This window comes from Mus caroli, chromosome 2 (genome assembly GCF_900094665.2).
Source record: "Mus caroli chromosome 2, CAROLI_EIJ_v1.1, whole genome shotgun sequence".
NCBI lineage: Eukaryota > Metazoa > Chordata > Mammalia > Rodentia > Muridae > Mus > Mus caroli.
Window position 1 is genome coordinate 55,610,262 of NC_034571.1, and position 23,929 is coordinate 55,634,190.

General features: G+C 42.8%; 1 protein-coding gene across 9 annotated transcripts in view; it reads right to left on the bottom strand.

Moving 5' to 3' along the window:
• Nucleotides 1–23,929, bottom strand: part of Rbms1 (RNA binding motif single stranded interacting protein 1) — a 214,857-nt gene that overhangs the window by 24,200 nt on the left and 166,728 nt on the right. For all 9 annotated transcript variants that reach the window (XM_021184324.2, XM_021184349.2, XM_021184329.2 and 6 more), the window contains 4 exons: nucleotides 21,291–21,349; nucleotides 16,270–16,361; nucleotides 5,676–5,833; nucleotides 3,627–3,706 (listed from right to left, as the gene is read on the bottom strand). In XM_021184324.2, coding sequence (XP_021039983.1) covers nucleotides 3,627–3,706; nucleotides 5,676–5,833; nucleotides 16,270–16,361; nucleotides 21,291–21,349 — 389 coding nt within the window. The remainder of the gene's footprint in view (nucleotides 1–3,626; nucleotides 3,707–5,675; nucleotides 5,834–16,269; nucleotides 16,362–21,290; nucleotides 21,350–23,929) is intronic.

Consider the following 23,929-nt stretch of genomic DNA (forward strand, 5'->3'; position numbering starts at 1 on the left):
AGCATCAGTGCCTCTCTTTCAAGCAAGGTGAGGTGGTGTCTTAATTCTGACACATCACCTGCTGGCACAGAGCATGCAGGGGACTCACTGCAAACCAGAAGGCATGCCAGTCTTTCCCACATTCTACCCTGTAAGGTGCCAGTGTTGCCTTAGTGCTATGATGAAGCAAAATTTATTCAAAGCTAATGAACACTGGTTGTTGCTTAGTATAGCTCAATCACTGCAAGGAGTGAACATAAAGAGACAAGAAAAGTGTTTCTAGGAGCCTCCTGAACAGTGAGACTGACATGCATGTACATCATCAGTGTTATGATGGCTGTGTGAACCCTTTGGGCGATTCCCCAGGCAGAATGTAACCCAGCTGGGTCAGAGTAGGTTCCACAGGGAGAAGACAGACTCTCGACAGTCCAGGGAGGTAGGAGAGCACTTCTATTTTAATGGGAAGCCACAAGATCAAAGTATAGGAGCCACGAGAGAGAACACAGGTAAAATGACATATATTAGGGGTTCTACTTGTGACTCATTACTGAGGACACAGGCCAAAAGGTAGAAATGGAGGACAACATTGAGGGGCAAGTGTCATTCTGGGAACACCTGGTCTTTTAGAGTGAACAGAACCGCACATTTTGTCTGAAGTTCTCCGGATATTTAGGAAGCAAAGTGAGGGATGTCAGGCCAGACAGGACAAGCCAATGGCAGGCTGCTTTAATGAGAGACAAGAGGCACACTGGGCAGTGACAGCAGGCATGAAGGGATGGGGCAGACATACTTAGCAAGAGAAATCAGGGACTTGAGTGATTATCTGAATGGGAGAGAAAAGGACAGAGGTGGCCTGGGGAGTCCAGTGCTTGATTTCTGACTTGGGTGTCTGATTCTACGGAGGTAAAGAAGGCAAGAATATTAACAATGAGGGGAAGGAGTCCCGTCTTGGAGACAGTGGACCTATGGAGACTGATACGCAATAGAAAGCTAAGAAGAGATGAATGACTGAGGCTATAAAGGGATCAGGAGCTCAAGACTGTGTAAAATATATCAGAAAGGTCAGTCAGAAACGTGATGCAGAAATAGCAAACTCATGGGGGCAGAGGGAATGACTGAGTCAAGGATGATATGGAGCAGAAGATGTCAGTCATGAGCATGTGAACTATGTCTCCCTCCTCCTCTCCCTCCTCAGAAAGACATGCTAGAGCCCTTACTCCCAGCACCCCATGGTGTGACCCATCAGAGACAGGAACTTAAGGTTCAAAGTAAAGAAGACACCACTAGGTTGAGCCATTCCACAATGGTTGCCATTCTTATAAATGAAAGAACACGGTGGGAAGGTGAAGTGAAGAGACATAGGAAGAGGATAGCCAACTGCAAGCCAAGGAGATGCCCAGAACAGACCCTTCCCTCCCAGTGCTCAGAAGGAACCAACCTTGTATTCCTCCAGCTTGACCATCCAGTCCTCAGGATTTTGAGTCACTAATCTACCGCTTGTGCTATTTTGTTACCGTTGCCCTAGCAAACAGGAATGCTTGCCCAAATTTAAGCTACATGGTAGAAGATACCACACTGGTGAGAACTGAGGAGTGATGGAAGGTTAAGACTGCCCCTCAAAAAGCAGTTCAAGAAAAGGCAGAGGGGGAACTTCACTAAAGATCACTAAAGACCAAGATGATTTCAAACATAAATGGATATCATCTTCTGGGAAATATCTTGGCATAAAGTATTTTACACTCCTACTCACTAAATTCTGTAATTGAAAATCTTATTATAGCTATAGTCACAACTTTTTGTTTTTAATTGTAATAAGTTTTGTTAACTTGACACAACCTACAATCTCCTGGGACAAAGTCCAATGACTATGGGCATATCTGGGTCTAACATTAACTGATGTGGAAGAGCCACGTCCACTGTGGGTGGCACCATTCACTAGACAAGGGGTTCAAAATGATAGAAGAGGGAAATGAAGCCAAGCACAAACAAGTGGGCATGAATCCATCCATCCTCTCCCCATTCGTGACTGTGGATGTGATGCAATTTCTTGCCACCTCCACTTTCCCAGAGTGACAGAGTGTAACCCCGAATACTGAGCTAAAATAAACCTATTTTTGGTTGCTCTCTAGAAGGGTAATTTTATCACAGCAATACAAATGAAACTAGAAGATTATCTGTGGATTTTCTTCCATTTGCTTGCCAACTAGTTTTGTCAGAAACATGTTATTTTATAAATCCAAAATAAGTCTCTGTTGGAAAAAAAAAAAGGGATATAAGAAAAAAAAAAACCCAGAGAGAATTATAGGAGAGGAAGGCACAGCAAGGCCCCAGTGGGTCAAGGTTGCAAACTGCTCTCCAATCCTTATGGATGAGAAAGGAAGAGCAAGGCTCAGGCCCGAGTCCTTCCTTCGCTAGAGGATACAGAAACCGAACAGCATTTTGATACTCCAGACTCTACTCATTAAACAGGGAGTGAGCGCATCTCCTTTGAGTGGCTACAGGACTGTACAGGTGAGTGAAGGGGCGAAGCCTGCGGAACTGCAGGAGAGGCAGTGGTGCTGAGAGTCTGGCTACTTCTCATGGTGGCACAGAGAAAGTTAAAACGGTCTAGCTCAGGATAGCTCCAGTCTCAGCGTTCTTCCAGTAGTCACAGGCAACAATGAGTGTTCAAGAAAGCTGAGTCTGCCACTAAAGAGGACTGTATAAACACACCCCAGATTTTACAGAGACAGAAAACAGATTATGAAGTTGTACTAGCTGGTTTTGTGTGTCAACATGACACAAGCTGGAGTTATCCCAGAGAACTTCCTTGAGGAAATGCCTCCATGAGATCAGCTATGGGGCATTTTCTCAATTAGTGATCAAGGTTGGGAGGGCCCATTGTAGGTGGTTCCATCCCTGGGCTGGTAGTCTTGGGTTCTATAAGCTGAACAAGCCAGGGGAAGCAAGCCAGTAAGTAACATCCCTCCATGGTCTCTGCATCAATTTCTGACTCCAGGTTCCTACCCTGTGTGAGTTCTAGTCCCACCTTCCTTTGGTGATGAACAGCAATGTGGAAATATAAGCCAAAAAACCCTTTTCTTCCCCAACTTGTTTCTTGGACATAATGTTTCGTGCAGGAATACAAACCCTGACTAAGAAGTCAATTCTCAGCAACAACAGGAGTCCCTTCTATTTCAGACCAGAAGTTTGGTTGTTACCTTGGCATAAAACACGCATGAGGTGTGGTGCTTCTGATTAGTGACAACCCAGGCAGATGACACAGGGAAGTGACTGAAGCAGGGTGTACGCAAAAGCCATAGGCGCTGAGGTCCAGCTCCTCTGAAGACAAAGATGCTGAGCTCTCACTGGTGTGCCCAGTCACGGGAAGGAAGGCCACAGAGGATGGTGGTGAGGCGGGATAAAAGATGGCTGTGGTCAACAGAGCAGATTCTACAATGCTTTGCACGTCCGCTCTATAATACCCCAGGTAATGTGCAACCTCTTCCTAATCGGTTAATGTGAAAAAAACCTTATTTGCCAATACAAACAAGTGTGTTTTCAAGAGTAAAGTGAGAGGATTTTGGTCTTGAGAGCCCATTATGTGCTAACGTTACATACGAGCTGTGTAAAAGGAGGATTGATAAAACTGTAGGTAAACAACATACCAGAAACTCCTGGTGGGGTCTTGATGAATTTTCCATTAAAATGACCAATTACAGCTTCGCATTTTTCCGTTGATTCCATCCTAGTCATATAAAAATAAGAAACTCACAAACTGTACCCACACAGCACAAAGAGACTTTTATAGCGGCGGTTTAGGATGCAAATGAAACCAGCGGAAAACCACGGATGAGATAAAGAAGAGGGGGGGTTATTCTTTCCTGAGCCATCGCTTTGGCATTTCTACTGTAAAACAACTGATTCCAGAGCACTTCCCGAATTATAAACGACAGAGTACACTCTCCGCAGTGTTTCATCGCACTCACATCCGATTATAATCCTCTAATTGTTAGAAATTTATAATCCACAATACTTAGTCATAACTTGATTTAAAAATGAAAGCTTAGGAATTTTGTTTTAAAGGTGGTCTTTCCTTTATGAACTCACAAAATGGCAAGATTAAAGAGCTGTGGTAATGGCTGTCGTCAACCAGAGGATGCACCTTTTATGGTTTTAACTTTCACTCCAGGTTTAAAACTAAATTAGTGCCGGGCAGAGGTGGTGCACGCCTTTAATCCCAGCACTTGGGAGGCAGAGGCAGGCGGATTTCTGAGTTCGAGGCCAGCCTGGTCTACAAAGTGAGTTCCAGGTCAGTCAGGGCTATACAGAGAAGCCCTGTCTCGAAAAAAAAAAAACAAAAAAACAAAAACAGAACAAAAACCAACCTCCCTCCCCCCAAATTAGTTATCTCAGTTATGTATCTCACCATCTTGACTTTGAAGGAGGAATTAAAGGCTGAAGCCTCACCTCACTACTTAGTTTACATCTACAGGTAACTAAATACACTTGAGAAGCACTTCTGGGGACTTTAGTACTTTGACTTGCTCTTCTTCAATGGAAAGATACGATCACCTACTCAAAATCACCATACCCTAGCCCACTCCCCCAGTTTTAACTGACAGTACTCGGGGTTAAAGAGCAGCGCAGTCCCACTGGACTTTGCACACTCATCTGCATTCAGAGGAGCACCTTGGAAGGATGGCGAGGCTGGGCTTCCGACGTCTTCATTGGTGCCTCTTGACCAATGACGTAGTGAGTGTGTGCTACTAATATTGTTGGAAAGGTATCTGGGTTTTCCTCCAAGCTGTCTGGCCCAATGCAACAAGGGACTAAAAGCCAACAGGACCTAGTTGCAGCCCTTGCCTTTGTGACTTAATGGCGAGGTGACAATAAGGTCCCTTAGTAATAAATGCTTTGCTGAAATCACAAATTTGCATTAAGATGTGACTGTAACTTGTACAGTTAAGTAAGTGTCAGCATTTTCTCTCCAAAAATCAGCTCATAATTTAATGCCTGCTGATATTATCTGTCAGTGCCTACTGCTAAAAACATCTTAAATAACTCACTGTAAAATCAGCTTTTGTATAGGGGCTTTAGGATTATAAATTTGTCACAAATCAAAGCTCACTCAGTTTAATTTAATTCTCTAGAAACCAACTTAGGCACTCAAGTATTCTTTCTAGGAAGAAAGAATAGGGATTCCATAGGAGGGGTGGGGGTGCTTCAGTTATACATAGAACAGTCATTAAAAAAACAAACCTGAAGAATTATAAACTGTTAACAACTGCTAAGTTGATGACATGGTTAGGTAATATATCCCCTTTTCTTTCTTGAATGTTAGAAATATCTATCCTAAAACCTAAGTAGCTATAATGAATCAAATTTCTATCTGAGAAAAAGATACTGATTTGTCTATGAACTGTAGGAGACTGTTCATTTGTGAGAAGTTACAAGCATCGTGAAGTTATGAATCAAATTGTCAGGACCCTGGGTCCAGGGCCACTGTTCTTGTGATAGGTGCACTTGGTTTGAGGAGTCCAAAACGTTCCAAGATTCAGAAAAAGCTTACATGTAAAGTCACATGCAATTTAAGTCCACAGTACAACGGGCTCCTATCACCCTGCCTCAAGCGTTCTTTCCAGTCTTTTTCCCCTTCTGTCTAGAGTGACGTAGCAGATTTACTACAGTTAAAAAGGAGAGAGCAGCCCACTCACCTGGCAAAGCCAACACCACGGCTGGCACCACTGGAATCACGTAGGACCCTTGTAGAAATAACTTGTCCAAAGGGTTTGAGCATATTTTCAAGTTCTTGCTCATCCATGGATAGCGGCAGATTAGAAATGTACAGGTTGGTAGGATCTTGTTCCTGTTGCTAAGGCAGAACAGAAAGACACTGTCACTTTCCAACAGAAGGGAAACGCTCACAGTAGCACCTTTTCATTCAGCCACTGGCTCTGCAAGCCCTTTCAGTACTACATCGTGAGGCTGGGTGTGTATGGAACACTCAAGTCACCCTGGACATTTGAAAATTGTGTCCGAGTCTTGAATAACCAGCACAGGCCTGACATGGTGTCCAGTGTCATTCTTAGCTGTGGAAGTGACACCACTGGACTGCACTGAGTCGGGGAGGATGTTCTCAGAAACAGACACTCCTGACATCATGCAGTGATTCCAAAGTTAACTAACCTCTGCTTTTTTCAGAAGTCCACTTCATGTTCACGGTTATGCTATTACTGCTAATAATCCAACTTAGAAATCTGTGAAGGAAGATTCTGGACCAACCCTGTAGAGTCCAGTTCAGGCTAGGTAAAACTTCCCTCTACTGCCTTATGGTAGAATCAACACTATTTTACTTTTTCTCTTTTCTTCTCTCTTCTTTTCTTTTCTTATATATAGCCTCACTATACATCATCCCCAGCCTCAGCTTTCTGAGACCTAGGACCATATTTGGCTCCATTTTATTTTTTGGAAGCAGGCTTTCTCTCTTTATCTCTGTTTATCCTAGAATTCACTCTGTAGACCAGGCTGGCCTTGAATTCAGAGATCTACCTGCCTCTGCTTCCTCCTCCTGAGTGATGGGAGTAAAGGTGTGTGCAACCACAGCTTGGGTAGTGTTCTATTTTAAATAGTGGTCACCAGTGAGGAAAAGATAGCTTCTAACCTAAACTAGAAACTGTAAGCCTTAGCAAATGAATAGCATAGGCGGAAACATTCTCGAGAATAGCTGGGGAGGGCAGGTTTGGTAAATCTCTGTTCTACAAAATGTCAACTGTCATCGGCCCATAGGTCAGTGGACTGCACCTGCTGAGAACTGGATTAGAAATGTAGAACCTCAGGCCCACACTGCACCTGTAGAACCAGAAGCTGCATTTGAACAGAATGCTCAGTTGACTAAGAAGCCCATCAAGTCTGAGAAGTGACTCTCATCAGATCATTTCCCATTCAGCCTATTTGGTTAGCATGGTCTCTGCTGGACAAAGACATATGACTGAATTTCCTGATGAGCAATGACCGAGATGTATGCATATGAAGAGTATGGTGTTCCAGTCGAGAGGGAAAGCCTTCTTGACAGCAAGAGTATTTCCTGACTGAATCAATATTCACCTATGCAACTGAGGTTGGCACAATCTTCACTTGCAACTTTCCTTTGATCTTACATTTCCCTTGCTTCTATAGCTTTGAAGATGAACCCAGTGCCTTGTGCTTTCTAGGCAACTGTCATACCACAGAACTGTATCTCCAGTCCTCCAATTTCATCTTTACACATTAAAGCATATGAGTTGACTTCTCTTTAATGAGTTCTATTGGTAAAGTCATTAATTGATATCTTAGCATTTAGCAACAGAATAACATCCTCATTATGGCTTCCTTGATTTTTGGAGTACACAGTATTCTAAAAACATACGTGAAACATTATGCATGTTTGCCCTGCACAGTCTTTGTAATATATCTTAGTATTAATTAAACCTGAAACGAAATCGTTCCTTTCATTATAGTTTTCAAATAATAACACACACTGACCTTTTGTGCTCTACTTGTCTGTTTAAGATTTAGGATGCCAGGAGCTGGCCTTCAGTTCACTGTGAGAGTTCTTGCGGGGCGCGACCCTAGGCTTGACCTCTCGCACTATATACATCAGCACAAGCACGGACGGATGGACGAATGGAGTAATTTAGTTTCCCACAGAATGACATATGTCCTGGTATTCTCAAGAGCTAAAGTTAACACAGACAGACATACAAGCAACATATACTGCCCTGAGACCTGCCTGGCCTAGATATGAAAGAAAGCAATGTACAAACAGGCCAAAGGCAGAGAACATGAGCTCTGAGCCCAGAGGAACCTGAACGCAGGTTCTTAGACCTGTTATGGGCAGGTCCAATAAAAAAAAAAAAAAGAAAGGAAGGAAGGAAGGAAGGAAGGAAGGAAGGAAGGAAGGAAGAAAGAAAGAAAGAAAGAAAGAAAGAAAGAAAGAAAGAAAGAAAGAAAGAAAGAGAAAGAAAGAAAGAAAGAAAGAAAGAAAGAAAGAAAGAAAGAAAGAGAAAGAAAGATCTCAGTAGCAACAATCTCCTTCATTTCCCATTCCTGAGGCAATCAAAACAGCACCTATCTTTGCTTTAGCATCTTTGATTTAGCTGAGATTAAGAGTTTACTGTGGTGCCACCTGGGTTAACTCAATGCTGAACAAAACATCTTCCTGTCAATTAGATGAAGTGTATCTTTAATGTTGAAAACATGCCAAGTTGTTTAGCAGATGTAGGACAATAATACATGCAGTGTTTCAAAATACAATGAAAGACAATGAAGTTGGCTTTGGGTTTTAAATTTTTCATACTCTCCCGAGGTGGGTAAAGAAAGGAAGTCTTGCCCCTTTCTTTACTTCAGATGCTGCCTCTCCTAGTGGCACCCAGCAAGCCGCACAGTTCCTCCATGAGCCCTCTCATTCCGGATCCAACCTCCCAAGTCTCTGAAGCTTTGTGATGGTGGAAACCTACACAAGTTGGGTCACTGCTCCTTGAAAACAGCTTCATAGAAAAGGGACTTTTCCAATGCATGCCACGCATCTAAGACTGTCACCCAAATCTCATCTTCTAATACTTTCCAGATTAACAGAGGCGACAGAAAACATGTGGAGAAGGTTTGATATGTACACGTCATGGTGGGAGGATGGGGGGGTGTCTCTCTTAAAGATGAGAGAGGAAGTTTGTAGCTAACACAGGGCACTGAGAACAAACTAAAGTCAAAACACTGAACTAGACTGCAAGGTTTTCCCTACAGTTTTGCTTTATTTTTTCAGTTATTGTGGTAGATTTTTTTCCACTCCAAGAGTGCTGACATTGAAGAAAATGACCATAATAGCCTTAGCTACAAAACTTCCTTGAAGCCCTGTACTTTATCTTAAGAGTTTGTGCTTATGAGCCCAACACCCTCAGAACCTGAGACAGGAAAACTGCTGTAAAGTGAAGGGCATCTCGGGCTACAGAGTTAGTTCTAGGCTAGCCTAGGCCATAGGGTGAGGTAGCTCAAGCCATAGCTCAACATCTCTCTCCACCCAACAAGGCTGTTAACCCTTACTTTCTAGTCTGTAACAATTTGAATTTTGAGAGACAAGCTTGATAACCTGACACCATTAAGTAATTGATATTTCAGGGAGACAAACACTATGTTTTGAGCAGTCTCCTTTCCTATAGGTGGATTGGGTCAGAATGGAGGAGTGACTATCACCTGACAGCCACGCTCTGCCGAAGAGGGAAGTTTTAGAGGTACCACAGCAGGGGAGGGATAGGATTAATATGCCTAGACCATACTTAGTGTCATGCTAAGGCAGGAACTGGCTACTTAAAGGTCATGAAACACACCTTTTAGGCCCAGACATACTGTAATGACCTAAACATGTTACATGAGACATGCACACTAAAATTCTTTGTACTTTTGAAATTATGTTATAAAGATTTCAATGGCTCATATTCAAACATGTACACAGAATTTGTTACACATCCAGATCTTTTTAAAAAGGGGGCTGACAAGGTAAGTAGGAGTGCTTTCTAATATGTATTTTAGTTGCTTCTGGGATAAACAGGCAGCTATACACTTTGTAGAGTTTTAATTTAACTTGAACGTTGACCAATGTGGGGGGGAACCCAAATATTAAAACTGCTAAAACCTGAATGGAGAGGGTTCACTCACTCTGACAGAGCAACATACAATGGACTAAATATATGTAAAAATATGTAAATATTTCCTATGACTAGGCAGACCCTGCTCCACTGACTCCTGTCCTAGGCCTGCTAAGATTGCTGGTATTTGTTTCCCATAGCAACAACCTCCTCAGTTAATTTTCCTCACCTGGGATGACCATTAGAGCTAGTATTATGTATTCTTTCTGTCTATGTGGTTGACCTGTCCTACAAACATTACCCACAGTGTTGCACTAATTTAAAACTTACACCACAAAAGAATGGGATGAACCCCCAGGCTGGTAACATCAGTCAGCCTCCCCCGACCCCATCCAATCCTCTAAACATCCATGAAGTCTCATTACTTTATGTATTCACAGGAAATGGGACATAAAGTATTTATAGTAATTGGTGGTGTTTGGAATGAAGATTAATTTAGTCTCTTTAAAATCAGTCACAACCCTAACTGTTTCATTATGTCTAAGTAATAAATTACGATGCTTGAAAAAGTTACTCTGTCAATTACAGGTAGCCAAGAGCAGTGGGTGCAAAGGGCCTCTTTATGTCCCAAGCACAGATGAGGTTTAGGGGCTTTCCTAGCACATGGAAAAAGAGGTCCCACACTAGCTGTGACGGGGATAAATGGCAGTAATGCTCACTTGAGTAGAAAAGTCAGGCTCGGAGGTCCCACCCGGTGTAAAGCACTCAGACACCATCTGAAAGAAATTAACAAACCCTCCCCGTGCTTGTGGAATGGTTCCTGAAATGCGAGAGAGGGACTTGGCAGAAAGAGCAGACATCTGTTTTCTCTTGTACTGAATAGGTTCACCCACCAGCAGATCGCCGCTGACGGGTGGGTGACTGCCGACTGCTCAGAGCATGGTGGGCCTCTTGGTGACGGGAACCGATTTCCTGCTCATTTGCCTGCTTATTTGTTGAGAAAAGTGTGCAAGCCTGCCACCCCTGATGTTCTGCTGACCCCCAGCCAACCTCAGGAGGTGACAGAGAAAGGCCTGTAGAAAGCCACTCTTATCACAGGTTATCACCCTCAAAGCCGTGCCTTACATCTGTGTGTCTTTTAATAGAATCTGATTTCTCTTTTTCTTTCAGAGGCAGAGTCTCCCATCTTTGTAGGCCAGGCTAGACTGGAGCTTAGTATGGAGCTCAGAACAGAATGGCCTTAAACTGAAGCAATTCTCCTGCCTCAACTTCCCACACCACCACAGCTGGCTTCCAATCTGGGTCTTTGGAGAAGACGACACACATTTAAACCATGTTTCCCACACAGAGGCTTTCCAGAAGGCCCGGGGCCGTTTTCTGTCTGTGAGGTTTCATCAAGGTACTGCTCCACACAGAACTTCCAAGCATTTCCGTCCGAGTTCCCAGTCTCTGTCCAGCCTTGCTTGGAATAAAACTTTTCTCTCAATTAGATATTTTTAAATCAATAAGGCAAGCACTTCCTGGCATGGCAGTTACTGAGCAAGGCTGTGGAGTTAAGAGAATCAGCTGCCTCAGTGTTGTCAGTTTACAGCTGTGTGTCTATGGGCTCCTCAGACACCTACCTACCCCAGAACCCAGTGTTATCAGCAACATCTCATCTCTGCCACCCCACCCCTGTGTCACCTCTTCAAATCACACAAGAGGGAAAGCCTTTAACTATGTGGCCTCTTAATACCCTGCAGCATCCCAACTCATTCGCAAGAACAGAATGGAGAGTGACTGGTCCCTGATAACACAACCACACAGCCAGACTTAAACTTCCTTCATAAAAAAATCCCTCTCCCCAAAAGACGTACTCAGGGTAATCCTTGACTGCATCAGCCTAAGAGAATCAAGTCCAGATACTCCAACCCACGATTTGATGGTTAGAAGAACAAGAGAGCTGCTGACATTTAAGACGTTAATTTGTAACTTTAAAAATAAAGGAAAAAGAAGAAACCAGGTACTGAAATCTATATGCTGCAGAACGATGGCACACAGCCAGCATCCCTGAACCTGTGCACTGGCCTTCCTCACAGATGATGGGGAAACACGTCCCCCAGCTAGCTCACAGAATAAAGCTGTGCAGTCCTTGAGTGGAGCTGGCATTCAAAGTGCATCACTGATATGACCTAGATTGTCAACCCACACTCAATCCTCTTTTGAATAAGGGAATGGTAACTATTTCTTCCAAACAGAGATTATTTAAAATACTATGCTACTTAGGTGCTAGAATGTATGTAGGGGACTACCCTATAAAGGCCTTGGCATTGTGGATAAAACAGGCTCCTTTCTAACTCAGTTTCAACAATGCGTGTTGGTGCTCCCAGCATCCACAGGAAGAAACCAGACAACCTAGAGAAAGCCTGCAAGAATCTGGCTCTTCTCTGTCTAAAAGAAACAGAGGCTGAGAATGACATTCACTTGGAGAGAAACGCAGCCATGTGCTGAGCCTCCACATGTGGTCTGCTACCCTCTTGTTACCAGCCAAGCAACAGGGCTGTCGGTGGACCTGACACAAAGCTCGATCTGAATCCCACCAGCTTGCTGTATACAATGGGTCTATGCGTGACTCAAAAGCCGAACAATGGGAAAGGAGCAAGCTGATTGAAAGGGCCTACCAGAATGGCTGGGAAGTAATTACTCTCTTCCCGACGGCTGGCAGAGGCAGATGGAAGCTAGGACTCACTGGAAGCTGGCTTGGCAATACATTGAACAATCCTAGCACTCATGAGCCAGAGGGGGAAGAATTTTGGATTGAAAGCCACCCTGGGCTATGTGTAAGACCACTCAAATACCCCAAAGAAGCAGCCACACAGAGTGGTCCTGGTGTGAATTAGGTTCCCCACGGAAGGCTGCCTAGGAGGCACGGAGAGATAGTTCATCAGAGCAAGGCTGATGGTTAGCTTGGGGGATGGATAGTAATTAGGTAGAGAGCTCAGAAAAACTTCCAAGAGTACTTTATGAGAAAGAGCACCAATGTGTTACTACCCAGGAAAGAAGTCAATACCAGACTAACCAGACTAGATTAGTGACAGGCCAATAAACCTTCCCAATTTTGTGACTGCTCCAACTCTGAAGGGGTTTAAAAAACACAGCCGAGGAGCTGAGAGAGACTGGGTAGAAACACATAACCACGGGAAGGGAAACTTCACCACTGTGGCTTGATACTCAGGATTTCTGTGAAATAAGAGTATATATTTAAATTATAAGCACTATACATCATATATTAATAATCTCTTTTTGAAAATCAGGCATTTAGCTCCAAAATGTTAATCAAATGTTAAAATATTTTTGCATCATTTTAGTAAGAAAGGTTATAATACATTATACACTAATGACAACCCCCCTCAACCAATCTTCTAAAATGTAATTAGATTGAGCTACAATGAAACTAAGCCCATTCATCACATGTCGGACTATAGATGCATATAATTAATGATTGTTGGGATGGAAACCTTCAAAATGCTGCTTCCAGATCACCAAACTGTCGACAGAGTTGCCAGCAACTAATTGCAATGGAGGCTGTGTTGCCCTTTCCCTTAGAGCCAGCGGCAGCCAACACTCATGGATTTGTAGGGCTCTGGGCAGTTTGTGGTATGTCTATGTATGCCGTATGCCCCTGAAACACAGTAAGGCTTTCCCCCTAATAGACCCTTATTTAAATATCACATCAAATGAGGCTGGGCAACATGAATAGAGAGGAATGGCTGTAAATATACTGAAAGAGATGCAAAATTTTATGGTGTGAAAAATCAAAGGACAGGACTTTCTGAAATGGGAGTAACTGCAGAAGCCATGGGAACTGTCCTGGATATCATCTAAAGAGAAAGGGCGAGATTTGCAGAGCGACTCAGGATGGAGAGGGAAGGACAGCATTGTGGTTTTCTGGGTAAGGTCTGCTTGTCCATGTGTAGTCACGTACTGACTGCAGGGCCAGAGTAAATGTGCTACAAATCAGAAAGCAGAGCAGGCTCCCTGTCGTCACACTTGCTTACTCTCTCATCGTTTTCAACATCAAACTGGACATTGCTCAGAGGATGAGGCCATCGTCTGACAACCAGGATGCCTTCTACTTTCCATTTCTATTTTCCTCAATTTCTACTCTGGAGGTGAAGAACACCCATAGGCCATCTTAGTGCCACGCCCTGCACATGCTGCTATTCAGAAGTAACCAAGGATAGTACTCAATTATTTTCCTCTGCACTTCATAAAGCCTGGTAATAGAAAACTAGTGCTCTTTTGAAAAGACTTGAAATAACATACTGCAAAATTTTAGGCTTGAAAATATTTGCCATGACAACTGATGCAGGGAAAGGGTAAAAAAAAAAGAAAAAAAAAAAAGAAAAAAAGCCTGTGGTTATCTTCATTAATGTACTTTAGGTACTAGGAGTAAGTATATCATCCACGCTTACATGTGGTCAATGAAGACCAGGATGTAAGTTAAGTATTGGTTTAGTGAATATGACTCTGACAGGTTTAGTGCATAATGAAATTCCTGCTACTGAACATGGCATGTGAGAGATGCATGGTGCTTCAAGGGTTGCCTCTTCTGACTCTTTAATAAAAATATGCTTAATGGCCGGGTGTGGTGGCACANGCCTTTAATCCCAGCACTCGGGAGGCAGAGGCAGGCGGATTTCTGAGTTCGAGGCCAGCCTGGTCTACAGAGTGAGTTCCAGGACAGCCAGAGCTATACAGAGAAACCCTGTCTCGAAAAACCAAAATCAATCAATCAATCAATCAAATATGCTTACTGGAAAACTACATACGGTGGTTTACGTCTTTAATCCCAGTACTCAGGAGGAGGAGGTAAAGATTCTGAAGTTCAGGATCATCCTCAGATACACAGGAAGTACAAGAGCAGCGTGGGTTATGTGAGACCCTACCTCATAGAAAACAAAAAGGCTCGCCGAATGCAGGTTGGAGGTGAACACTTTTGGAACTGTAACTCTACTGGATCAGATTTTGATCACGACAAACTAACTCTTCCAACTATCAAATCCTCTAAGGATTTAAGCATTTTATCCATGTGGATGGATTTGCGCATACATGCTACAGTGTGCTTCCTAATATCAGAGGGGAAGTTATAGGAGTTCTTCCCATCTACCATATTGGTTCCAGGGACTGAGCCCACGTTATCAGGCTTGGCAGTGAGTATGGTGATTGGCTGAGCCGTCTCACCAGAAGCACTGTGACTCTGTTGATGAAACTGAGGCGAAAGGAGACACAGACTAGTCAGTCAATCCCTTCACATTCCCATGAGATGACATTTTGGATTCTAGGGTTTTTGTTGTTGTCTGTTTGGTTGTTTTCGAGACAGGGGTTTCTATGTTGTTGTTTGTTTGTTTGTTTGTGAGATAGAGTTCCTTTAGGTTTTTAACCTTGCTAGGAAACTAGCAAAAGAGACTACAACTCAGGGAAAGCATTATGTCTTACAGTAATTAAACCCCATGCATACTGTGCTAGAATGCTTATGAAGCAGGGAACATATGGCCTCTGTTTTATAGCCCTTCATCACTTAGGCATATTCCTCACTTGGAGAAGTATTTCAGCAATAGTTCTCTGCTAGGATGAGAAAAGTTCACCAGAAACAAGTCTTGAATAAAGTCTACATAAAACTATTGAAGGACAGATTCATATTACATAAATAATCATGTAAAAATCATCATCTCAGTATTATACAGGTAAAACAGCATCCATGTAAATAAAGAAAATATCTAAATAAATAAAATGGCATCCATGGCATCCATTTGCACCCAACCTCTCAGTTATATAAATCCATGTGTGAGCCAGGTATATATCCCTTCAAAGTATGACATTCTGTGCACAATTACCTTTTCTATCGTTACGTGTCACTTTCTATCTTTAATCTATGTATGGAGGCCAAAGCTTTAACTAGATGCCTTTTTCCATAGCTCTCCACCTTATTTTTTGACAAGATCTCTCACTGAACCTGGAGTTCACCAATTCAGCTAGACTTCCTGGCTAGCAAGCCCATGACGTCTTCCTAGTCCCTGTCCAGCACAGAGATTACTGAGGTACTCCTCAGCTTTAACATGCCCGCAAGGGATCTGAATCCAAGTCCTAATGTTTGCAATCACTTTACCAGCTAGTCATCTTCCAATTGCCTCCCCCAATTCCCTTACTAATTTCCCAATTATCATACAAGAAATGGGTTTCCTTGTGGCATAATATAGAGATATACTATGATATTTTGTTCTTATTTACCCTCCCCAATTCTTCTCTCTCTCCTTTTTGCTGTTTTTCCCTCTTCCCTTCAGACAGCTTTCCATTCTGGTTTTGAGACATACATATTCTACTACCTTCTCTTTGAGGCCTGCCTACAATGGATTAAATCCTTGGGCAAAGAATTGTAACGTTCTATTTTAAGAAAACAGTACAGACATGAAAGCCTTCTGGAATTGTGATTACCAACCAAAATCAGGCGCTATTTTCGGATTTACATTTGAGTTAAATAGGATATAAAATATATACATTTGTCAATTCTTTAGAACATGAATTAATTATCTTTTGGACTACGAAGAAGAAAGCCTTTGCGTCACTGCTAGTGCTGAGAGTGCCTGGGCGCATCTCAGTGTTTAGAGGGATAGACAAATAATGACCTTCAGGGGCACAGGCTTCCACTCACCTTTGCCATCTGAGCCTGGACTCCACTCGCCTTCAGGGCGGAGACAGCTTTCTGGGCTGCTGCAGGACTGTCAAAGTCAACAAAACCATAACCTGAAATGCAAAAGACACTCTTCTTAGGTCATTACTTTTTAATTATATAAGGTGTTTAAAAAAAAAAAAGTACTTCATTTTGGTTCCAATACAGGCAACAGAAGCAGAGGTGTCCTGCAGGCACATAGGTACCCACAGCCACGGTGAAGTGGCTTCCTCAGGTCCTTCAAAACATCTCATGAGAGAGAGAGAGAGAGAGAGAGAGAGAGAGAGAGAGAGAGAGAGTGAGAGTTGGGAAAGGGCTAGCTCTCAGGTGTCTGAGAGTTGGAAAAAAACTGACAGTTAAGTTGCTTTTCAGGGTAAAAAAAAAAAAAAAAGAAAGAAAGGGCCTTAGGGGTGTAATGACAGACAACTTCAGACAAAGTTTTAAAGAATACAACAAAAAAGATAGAGCTATCTTACTGAGGTGAAAAATGACAGAAACAAACATTATTTATTCTATAGACTATCCCTTAGATTTAGCAGTTAAAATAAGTATAAATATTTGATGCTCAAATATAACCTAAACTCTAGTATAAAAGTACTCATTTACCTAAAATAACAGTAGCTCTTTTCAAAAAGGAGATAATGAAAATACCTTAAGATACCCGGCACAGTTATTCCACCCATCTCTGCATGGAGTCTAAAGACAGTATGCAGTGTGGTGGTGCATAGAACCACCTAAGAAAGGTCATTCTACCGAGCTCACTGGCCTGTGATTTCACAAACACTGCTAATGAGTTTATTATTTCTGTTCCCAGGCCACAATAAATTAAAACAGGAAATTAGGAGGCAGAGGGCCGAGGTGGGCAGGACTGCAAAATAGACACATGTATGGCACCTAGCAGTGCAGACTAGCGAGAAGGACAGTCAGAGTAAGAAGCAAACAGCCCCTGACCTCGTAAGTGCATCAGAAGTCACTGCCTGAAAACAGACAATCCATTTTCATTGCATGCAGTAACTCTTCACACACTGAGGAACATGTAAGTACAATGTGAAGGAGACTCACCCAAATATCAGCTTTTCTCTGAACTCAAGTCACTTAGTACGTTTTATTTTTGTATAGGTACCATATCTCTATTATACTTGTATATTCATATGTGTATATATGTATGCGATGTATTTATTTAAATTTTTGAAAATTTTGTTTGCGGCAAGGTCTTGCTCTGGGGCCCTGCACTGCTCCTCAACCTCATGAGTCCTCCATACTTGGCTCTAAAATTCATTTTGATAAGTAAAATTTGAAAAAGAATGGCACTATTTAGAAGGTTGTGAAGAGGAGGAGCCAGGCTTAGCATTGATATTCAGAATTCATGAAGGAGCAGTAGTTTTGAGAGTGTTTTACTGGTATCAGAGGAACAAGTATACAGCCATGAAGCCAAACGGAACACTCCACAGCTATGCTGCTGCAGCACTAGCCTCAAGAGTCGCTTCTTCATGAGGGAGGCTGTTAATGGAAGACTATCGACTGCAGAAGTGGCTATTTCAGGAGAGACAGATGCGGAAGCTACACTGAGCCGCCGCGGCTCTGTATGTTACTTAGAATTGGGTTGAGAGGAGCTTCATTGGATCTGTCCAGTACAGAAACAGCCAGGTTGGGAAGGGAGAGGAGGCAGCTGATCCTAGTTACAGCACAGAGTGGCCACCCACAACTGCCAGGTCAGAAGGCAGGTTGAACATGTTTGGGGCTTATGCTAATAGGCATCACTCTGGGTAATCAGGCAAGTTCTGTATCTGTCTTCCTCATACAACACAATAGCTGGGGATCCTACAGGGACACCTCACTCTAGTGAAACGATGCAGCGCCTACTGATGGACACTTCTACCACCAACTCTGCCACTGCCAGTATGCTACAAAAAGCAGAACATCTCTTCTGTGGTGCTATTTATTGTACTTGTGGTTGCACTCTGTTCATGTAATAGCAGAATGGTTATTCTTTGTACTGACTTAATAAGAGAAACACACAACTGTTGCCTTCACTCATCGCTAGTGTGTGTTTCTGGTCTTTGCTGAAGCTTACTCTTTAAGAATCCATAACTATTGAAGGTAAGCACAACAGGGTAAGTGCACAACCGTGTGCTTTCTGTTCGTCTGTGCTACTTTCAAGACCTATAAAAGTTTATACAGGGGTTACAGGATAAATTAGGTTTCATTATATAAACGGGTACCACTGTCTCTGAAGGCAAGGCTTACTAAGTAATACGCAGATTTGCTCGCTGATGCTTCCAGGATATAAATCATCAGGTCTTCAGATCACCAACTGTCATGTTCATCTTGCTGACTGAAGTCTGCCCCCATTGTGGATACCGGATACTGGCAGAGCTGTGCTTTCTATTTCTGCCTTGGCTTCTTTCACACACAGGGTTGTTGGTGATAAAATGAAGTCTCTTGCTTTATCAGTTTAATTGATCCTCATCCACTTTTCCTTATGTGTTAATTAATGTATGTATGAGCTCTCTTCTCATCTGTAGCCCAGTTTCCGGGTCGATCCTCTGTGAGTTCCTCTGTCGTGACCGCTTATGTGGTAAGCACTTAAAACCCACGTGTTTGCTAAAGTCTGACCAAAACTGAAACATAAAATACCAACTGAATACTCAATAACTAACACACCTTAAGCAGAGTTATTTTCTTTAGCTTAACTTCATCCAAAATAGAAGCCTTCCCCAAATAAGTTTGTGGAAGTTTCCTGACCTTCTAAGATGTCTTGGTGTCATATGTAAATTTCTTAAATGTATTTAATCTCTAAAAATTATACATAGTATAGTATTTCTCACTTATAGTAATTTTCTATAATCTCTTATGTTCTAAGTTATCTATATTCACCACAACTATAGGTGAAAAAACTACACACACACACACACACACACACACACACACACACTTATACATATACCAACCATAGCAAGTTACCATGGGTAGCATGTTATTCTGGCTTTATTACAAACCAAACTATTACTTCCCATTTGTCTCAACATTACTCCCCCATCTCACAAACTCATCCTGGCCTACATGGCTTTATAAACCCACCCTGGATCACCTTCTTCTCATATCCACATGCCACACCCCTACACAGCTGATATACACTACCCAGAGGCTAGGAGACTGAGAATCTTGGGAGAGATCATGTTTGACCCCATACAGGGCAGCATCTCCCAAGACCTGATGACAGGAAGGTGTCCAGGCCACTTGCTGGATTGAACATCAATTCTGAATCACCCTTACTTTTATTTAGAAGGCCCATTAATCTCTTTACTTCATCTACGAACATTTTTCCAACCCTGCAGCTTTGCGTATGGTAGTGTGAGATTAGCTGTCATTTCTTTTTACTCAGGCCCTTGCCTAGACTACACTGAACATGGAGCAGAATTTTGGCTTCTAGAAAAACAGCAGCCACTGGAGAGGAGAACGGCAGTGCCCTTCAGTGTAGCATGTGCTGGAGAGTTTAACTGGGAGGAGGGGTCTTTGCTATGTACAGCAGCAGCTCTGGCTTTTCAGCATCCTGAGCTGCTTCACCACATCCCTTTGGGGTGAGGAAGAAAGGGAGAGAGGTATGGTGGGCTAAAGCCATTTACCCACTGTCATTTCTCTCCCAGTCTGAGGTTGACTTTGAGATCAGCTTTCTGCTTTGGGTTTGGCAAGAGCCTATTTTTCTCCATAAAACCAAAGAACATTTTTTGTTTGTTTGTTTGCTTGTTTGTATTTGTGTGTGTGTCTCTGATTGCCCAAATCATTTACTGATGTTAAGTAAGACTAATCTTGGCAGCTACGTGCATGCACTTCTGCATGCATTTGACTCTCTCTGGTTTAATTCATTTTAAATATTTATTGGGTACCGTTCTACATAAAGCACACTCTATTCACTGTCCTAAGGCAAAACTGCCTTAATATGCCATGTTGATTAAACATGGGCTTAGATATTTGCTACAATAGCTCCTTTAAATCCAGGCACTTTGAAGAGGAGAGAGTACAATGGACCACTTCAAGTCTAGATTAAAGGGAAGGACCGGCTTACAAGCGGAGGCCTCACCATAGGCTCCATTTATGTTCCCTGCCTTTTTCAATGCTAAGCCAGTGCCCCATCACTACTACTTGAAGAGCCAGGGTCTAATTAATGAGCAGATTTGCCTTCTCTGCCTATTTCTGTCAACCTTGCTTCAATTCCCAGGGTCAGTAGTTAGAGTCAAAGTCAGCTGACTCCATTCTTCCATTTTCCTAGAAATCACATGCCTATTGTGAAGATGCTGGATCATTAAAAGTCAGAGGCATGGCATCTGCGCTGCCCTGCTCCAGCCACTCGCACTCCCGGCTCAAGAAGCCGGATGAGCTCATCCTAATTGCATGGAAAACTGAAGGTCAGTGCATCAAATTAATGCAGCAGCAGATTTCAAAGGGGCACATGACCTCCTCTCCCCGGTACAATTTGGTCAGTGAAAATGGGTCTCTCCTCCCCGCTGCCAATATTGTCAACAGGCATTCACCAGAGAACAATCGGGAGTATTGAAACATGTAATTAAGTACTGCTTAAAACTACTCTATTCTAATTAATAGAGCCAATTTACACAATATGTAATCTTTTCAGTTCTTTAGTACAGTCCAATGGTCTTCAGTAAGCAGCTCTAATCTCCCCAGGCTCAGGAAAGAAAAGCCATTCTCCAGCTCTGCTCCCCCTTTTAAAGGCAGGGGCTGAAAGCCAACTTGTAGTTTGCATGTTAACTCTACTGGCGCCAAATCCAGAATTCTGGCAAACTGGGAGTTGTTGGGTTTCCAGCCAAACCTCAACTAGGGACAAAACAAACGTAAGCAATATGCAGACATTGTGCAAGAGAGAAACTGGGTGCCACATGAGATGTGCTTTTTCATACCATGAGGCTGGTTGTGAAACCTAAGGCCTTGGCGTCATCTGTCTACAGCCACGACTGAGTACACTAAGGCGGCCCTCAGAAACGTACCTTTGCACTTGTTGGTGGCCTTATCCAAAATCGCCTTCGTGGAGACAATCTTCCCATATCTGAAACAAAAGGGAAAGGGAAGAAGTTACAAGGAGCTGTTATTCATGTCTAAGTCCAAAGAACACACAATTTTCTTTCAAACATCTGCAAACTTTAAAGTACAAAATGTTCTTTACTGAGGGGAAACGCAAGGCGAATTCTGAACTTTAAACTAAGGGAAAAAAAAAAGGAATGGCCAGGCTTCCCCTTTGAAGCTCTGTATCAAGTTTGATGTTTGGCTTTGAAGAACAGGTACTTTCCTGACAATCTTCAGGAAAAAAAAAATGAACGAAATACTCTATACAAAAAAAAAAAAATTTTCCCCCTTCTGGTAACATTATGTCTGTGGCCAACTACAAAGCCAAATACAAGGCCAGCGATCTATTAAAGTTCTATGACCCACACGGCTCTTTATGAAACACAGACAGTGAGACAACTGTTGCATTATTCTATTCATCCCAGCTCGGAAAAGCGAGCTGCGTGATTGCAGGCTGAGTGGCAGGTGTACATGTATTCTGCTTACCAAATTTAATGGCAAAAGATAGGGGTTTTCTCCTTTTGCCAAAGACTTCTATATTTATAAATATTACTAATATCACTTCTCAGCTGGAGAGATGGCTTAGTGGTTAAGAGCACTGACTGCTCTTCCACAGGTCCTGAGTTCAATTTGAAGCAACCACATGATGGCTCACAACCATCTGAAATGGGATCTGATGTCCTCTTCTGGCGTGTCTAAAGACAGCTACAGTGTACTTATGTACATGACACAAATAAATCTTTTAAAAAAATTCTCCAGCCGGGTATGGTGGCGCACGTTTTTAATCCCAGCACTCAGGAGGCAGAGGCAGGCGGATTTCTGAGTTCAAGGCCAGCCTGACCTACAAAGTGAGTTCCAGGACAGAGAAACCCTGTCTCGAAACAAACAAAATAATCTCAAAACAAATGGAAAATTAAAAAGTCACAGTATTATTTATAAAAAAATCACTTCTAACTCAGCAATAACTGTTCAGGTGGCAAGTGTGAGCATGTGCATGCATAGGAGATGGGCTGTGGAGACTATGGAACAGCCAATTGGGACTCGTCACTAGTTATATGATTGTGTTCATGAGAAATGGCGTTAAATCCCTTAAGGTGTCACAGAAACTGGGGCGAGGAAAAAAAAAAGCACAATGTTCTGATTTAGTGCACTTCTGCTAAAGATGAAATATCATCTACAAACACAGACAGTGTAACCCCACCTCCTCTCAGTGCAAACCCTGAGGAAAAGCACTACAACCCGCACGTGATTTCCAAACACTCAGGGCACTCTGAAATCTAGTATTTACAATTTTAAAATCAGGGAAAACTTTGGAGGAACGTGCAGGAGATACTTCCTGAATCTGGGGCCAAAATTTCCTCACATCTGCATACAAAGTTCTACAATTCCATTCTCCCTGGTGGTTAATTTACACATTTTAAGACATGTTCTTTTCTGCCTTTCTCATGATTACCTTTTGAGGATTAAAAACAGTGAGTCTTCTAGCTGAGGAGGGAGGCTGGGTGGCTGAGCACTTGTCTAGTGTGTCACAAGTACACTGAGGTCCCGAGGAGGAAGAGAAACTAAAGTATCTTAAGCATGTCAGGCAATCAAAGAGTTCTCCACTACATTTTATGCCACTCTGAACATTCGGTATGTATACTTGTATGTGAAAGCAGCCGACATACATTTGTCCGAAAGAACCAAATGGCACGAGCCACCTCTCTTGTCCATTTAAGTCTCCTCCTTCCACTCTGTATAATCACGTAGTCCAGTGAGTTCTAACTAGGCATGAGAAGTAAGGATAATATAAGGTTCAAATGATAATTACATCCAAGAGACAGCAGCGCAAACACCTTCAATTCCCCAAAGAAACTCTGAGCACTCCTAACGACATCACTACGGATCACTGGGTTTACAGAAACAGATGTAAAGGAAGCACAGAAGCTAAAAACAAAGAAAGCCAGACATAACGATGGCCCTTCGGCAGTCGATCCTTTTCCAAGGTCATGTGCTTCCCTATTCCCAGCATTCACCCCCATGGGCAGTCGTCAACGGAAGCATTTCTTAGATTCTGTTGCACACTTCCAAAAGCAGGAAGAGCTTGTGTGACCCCAGCTTTGAGTAAGGGTACAGTCACTGAAGCTATGCCCGAGGTCTCTAAGAACCCACTGTTCTCTGTCAACCAGAGAATAGGATGCTCAGGAGGTCAGGGGTTGCCACTGTGTCCTCCGCTGCTGCTCTGAACACTTTGTGATGGCAAAGGTGTAGGGAAGTGAAGAGGTGACATGCTGGCCACGCCACATCCCTGAGCTCTTCCTTCTCTGCCGCCTGTGACATTGACGCTCACCCTCACACCTATGCTGTCTGTGTTTCTCCTCACTGTGGGAGATGGTACCCACAGAGGCGCTTCCCATTCCATTCCTGTGGTCCGTTCAGGGGTGCCTGGTCCATTCTGCGTCTTTACTCCTTCCTTTAATTTAATAGTTGACTCCTGATCGTCTTTATTTAGATACTTATCCAGAGATGTGGCTGTAACTAATGCTATTTCTCTTTCCTATCTTTTGAGAATACGCACCAAGGA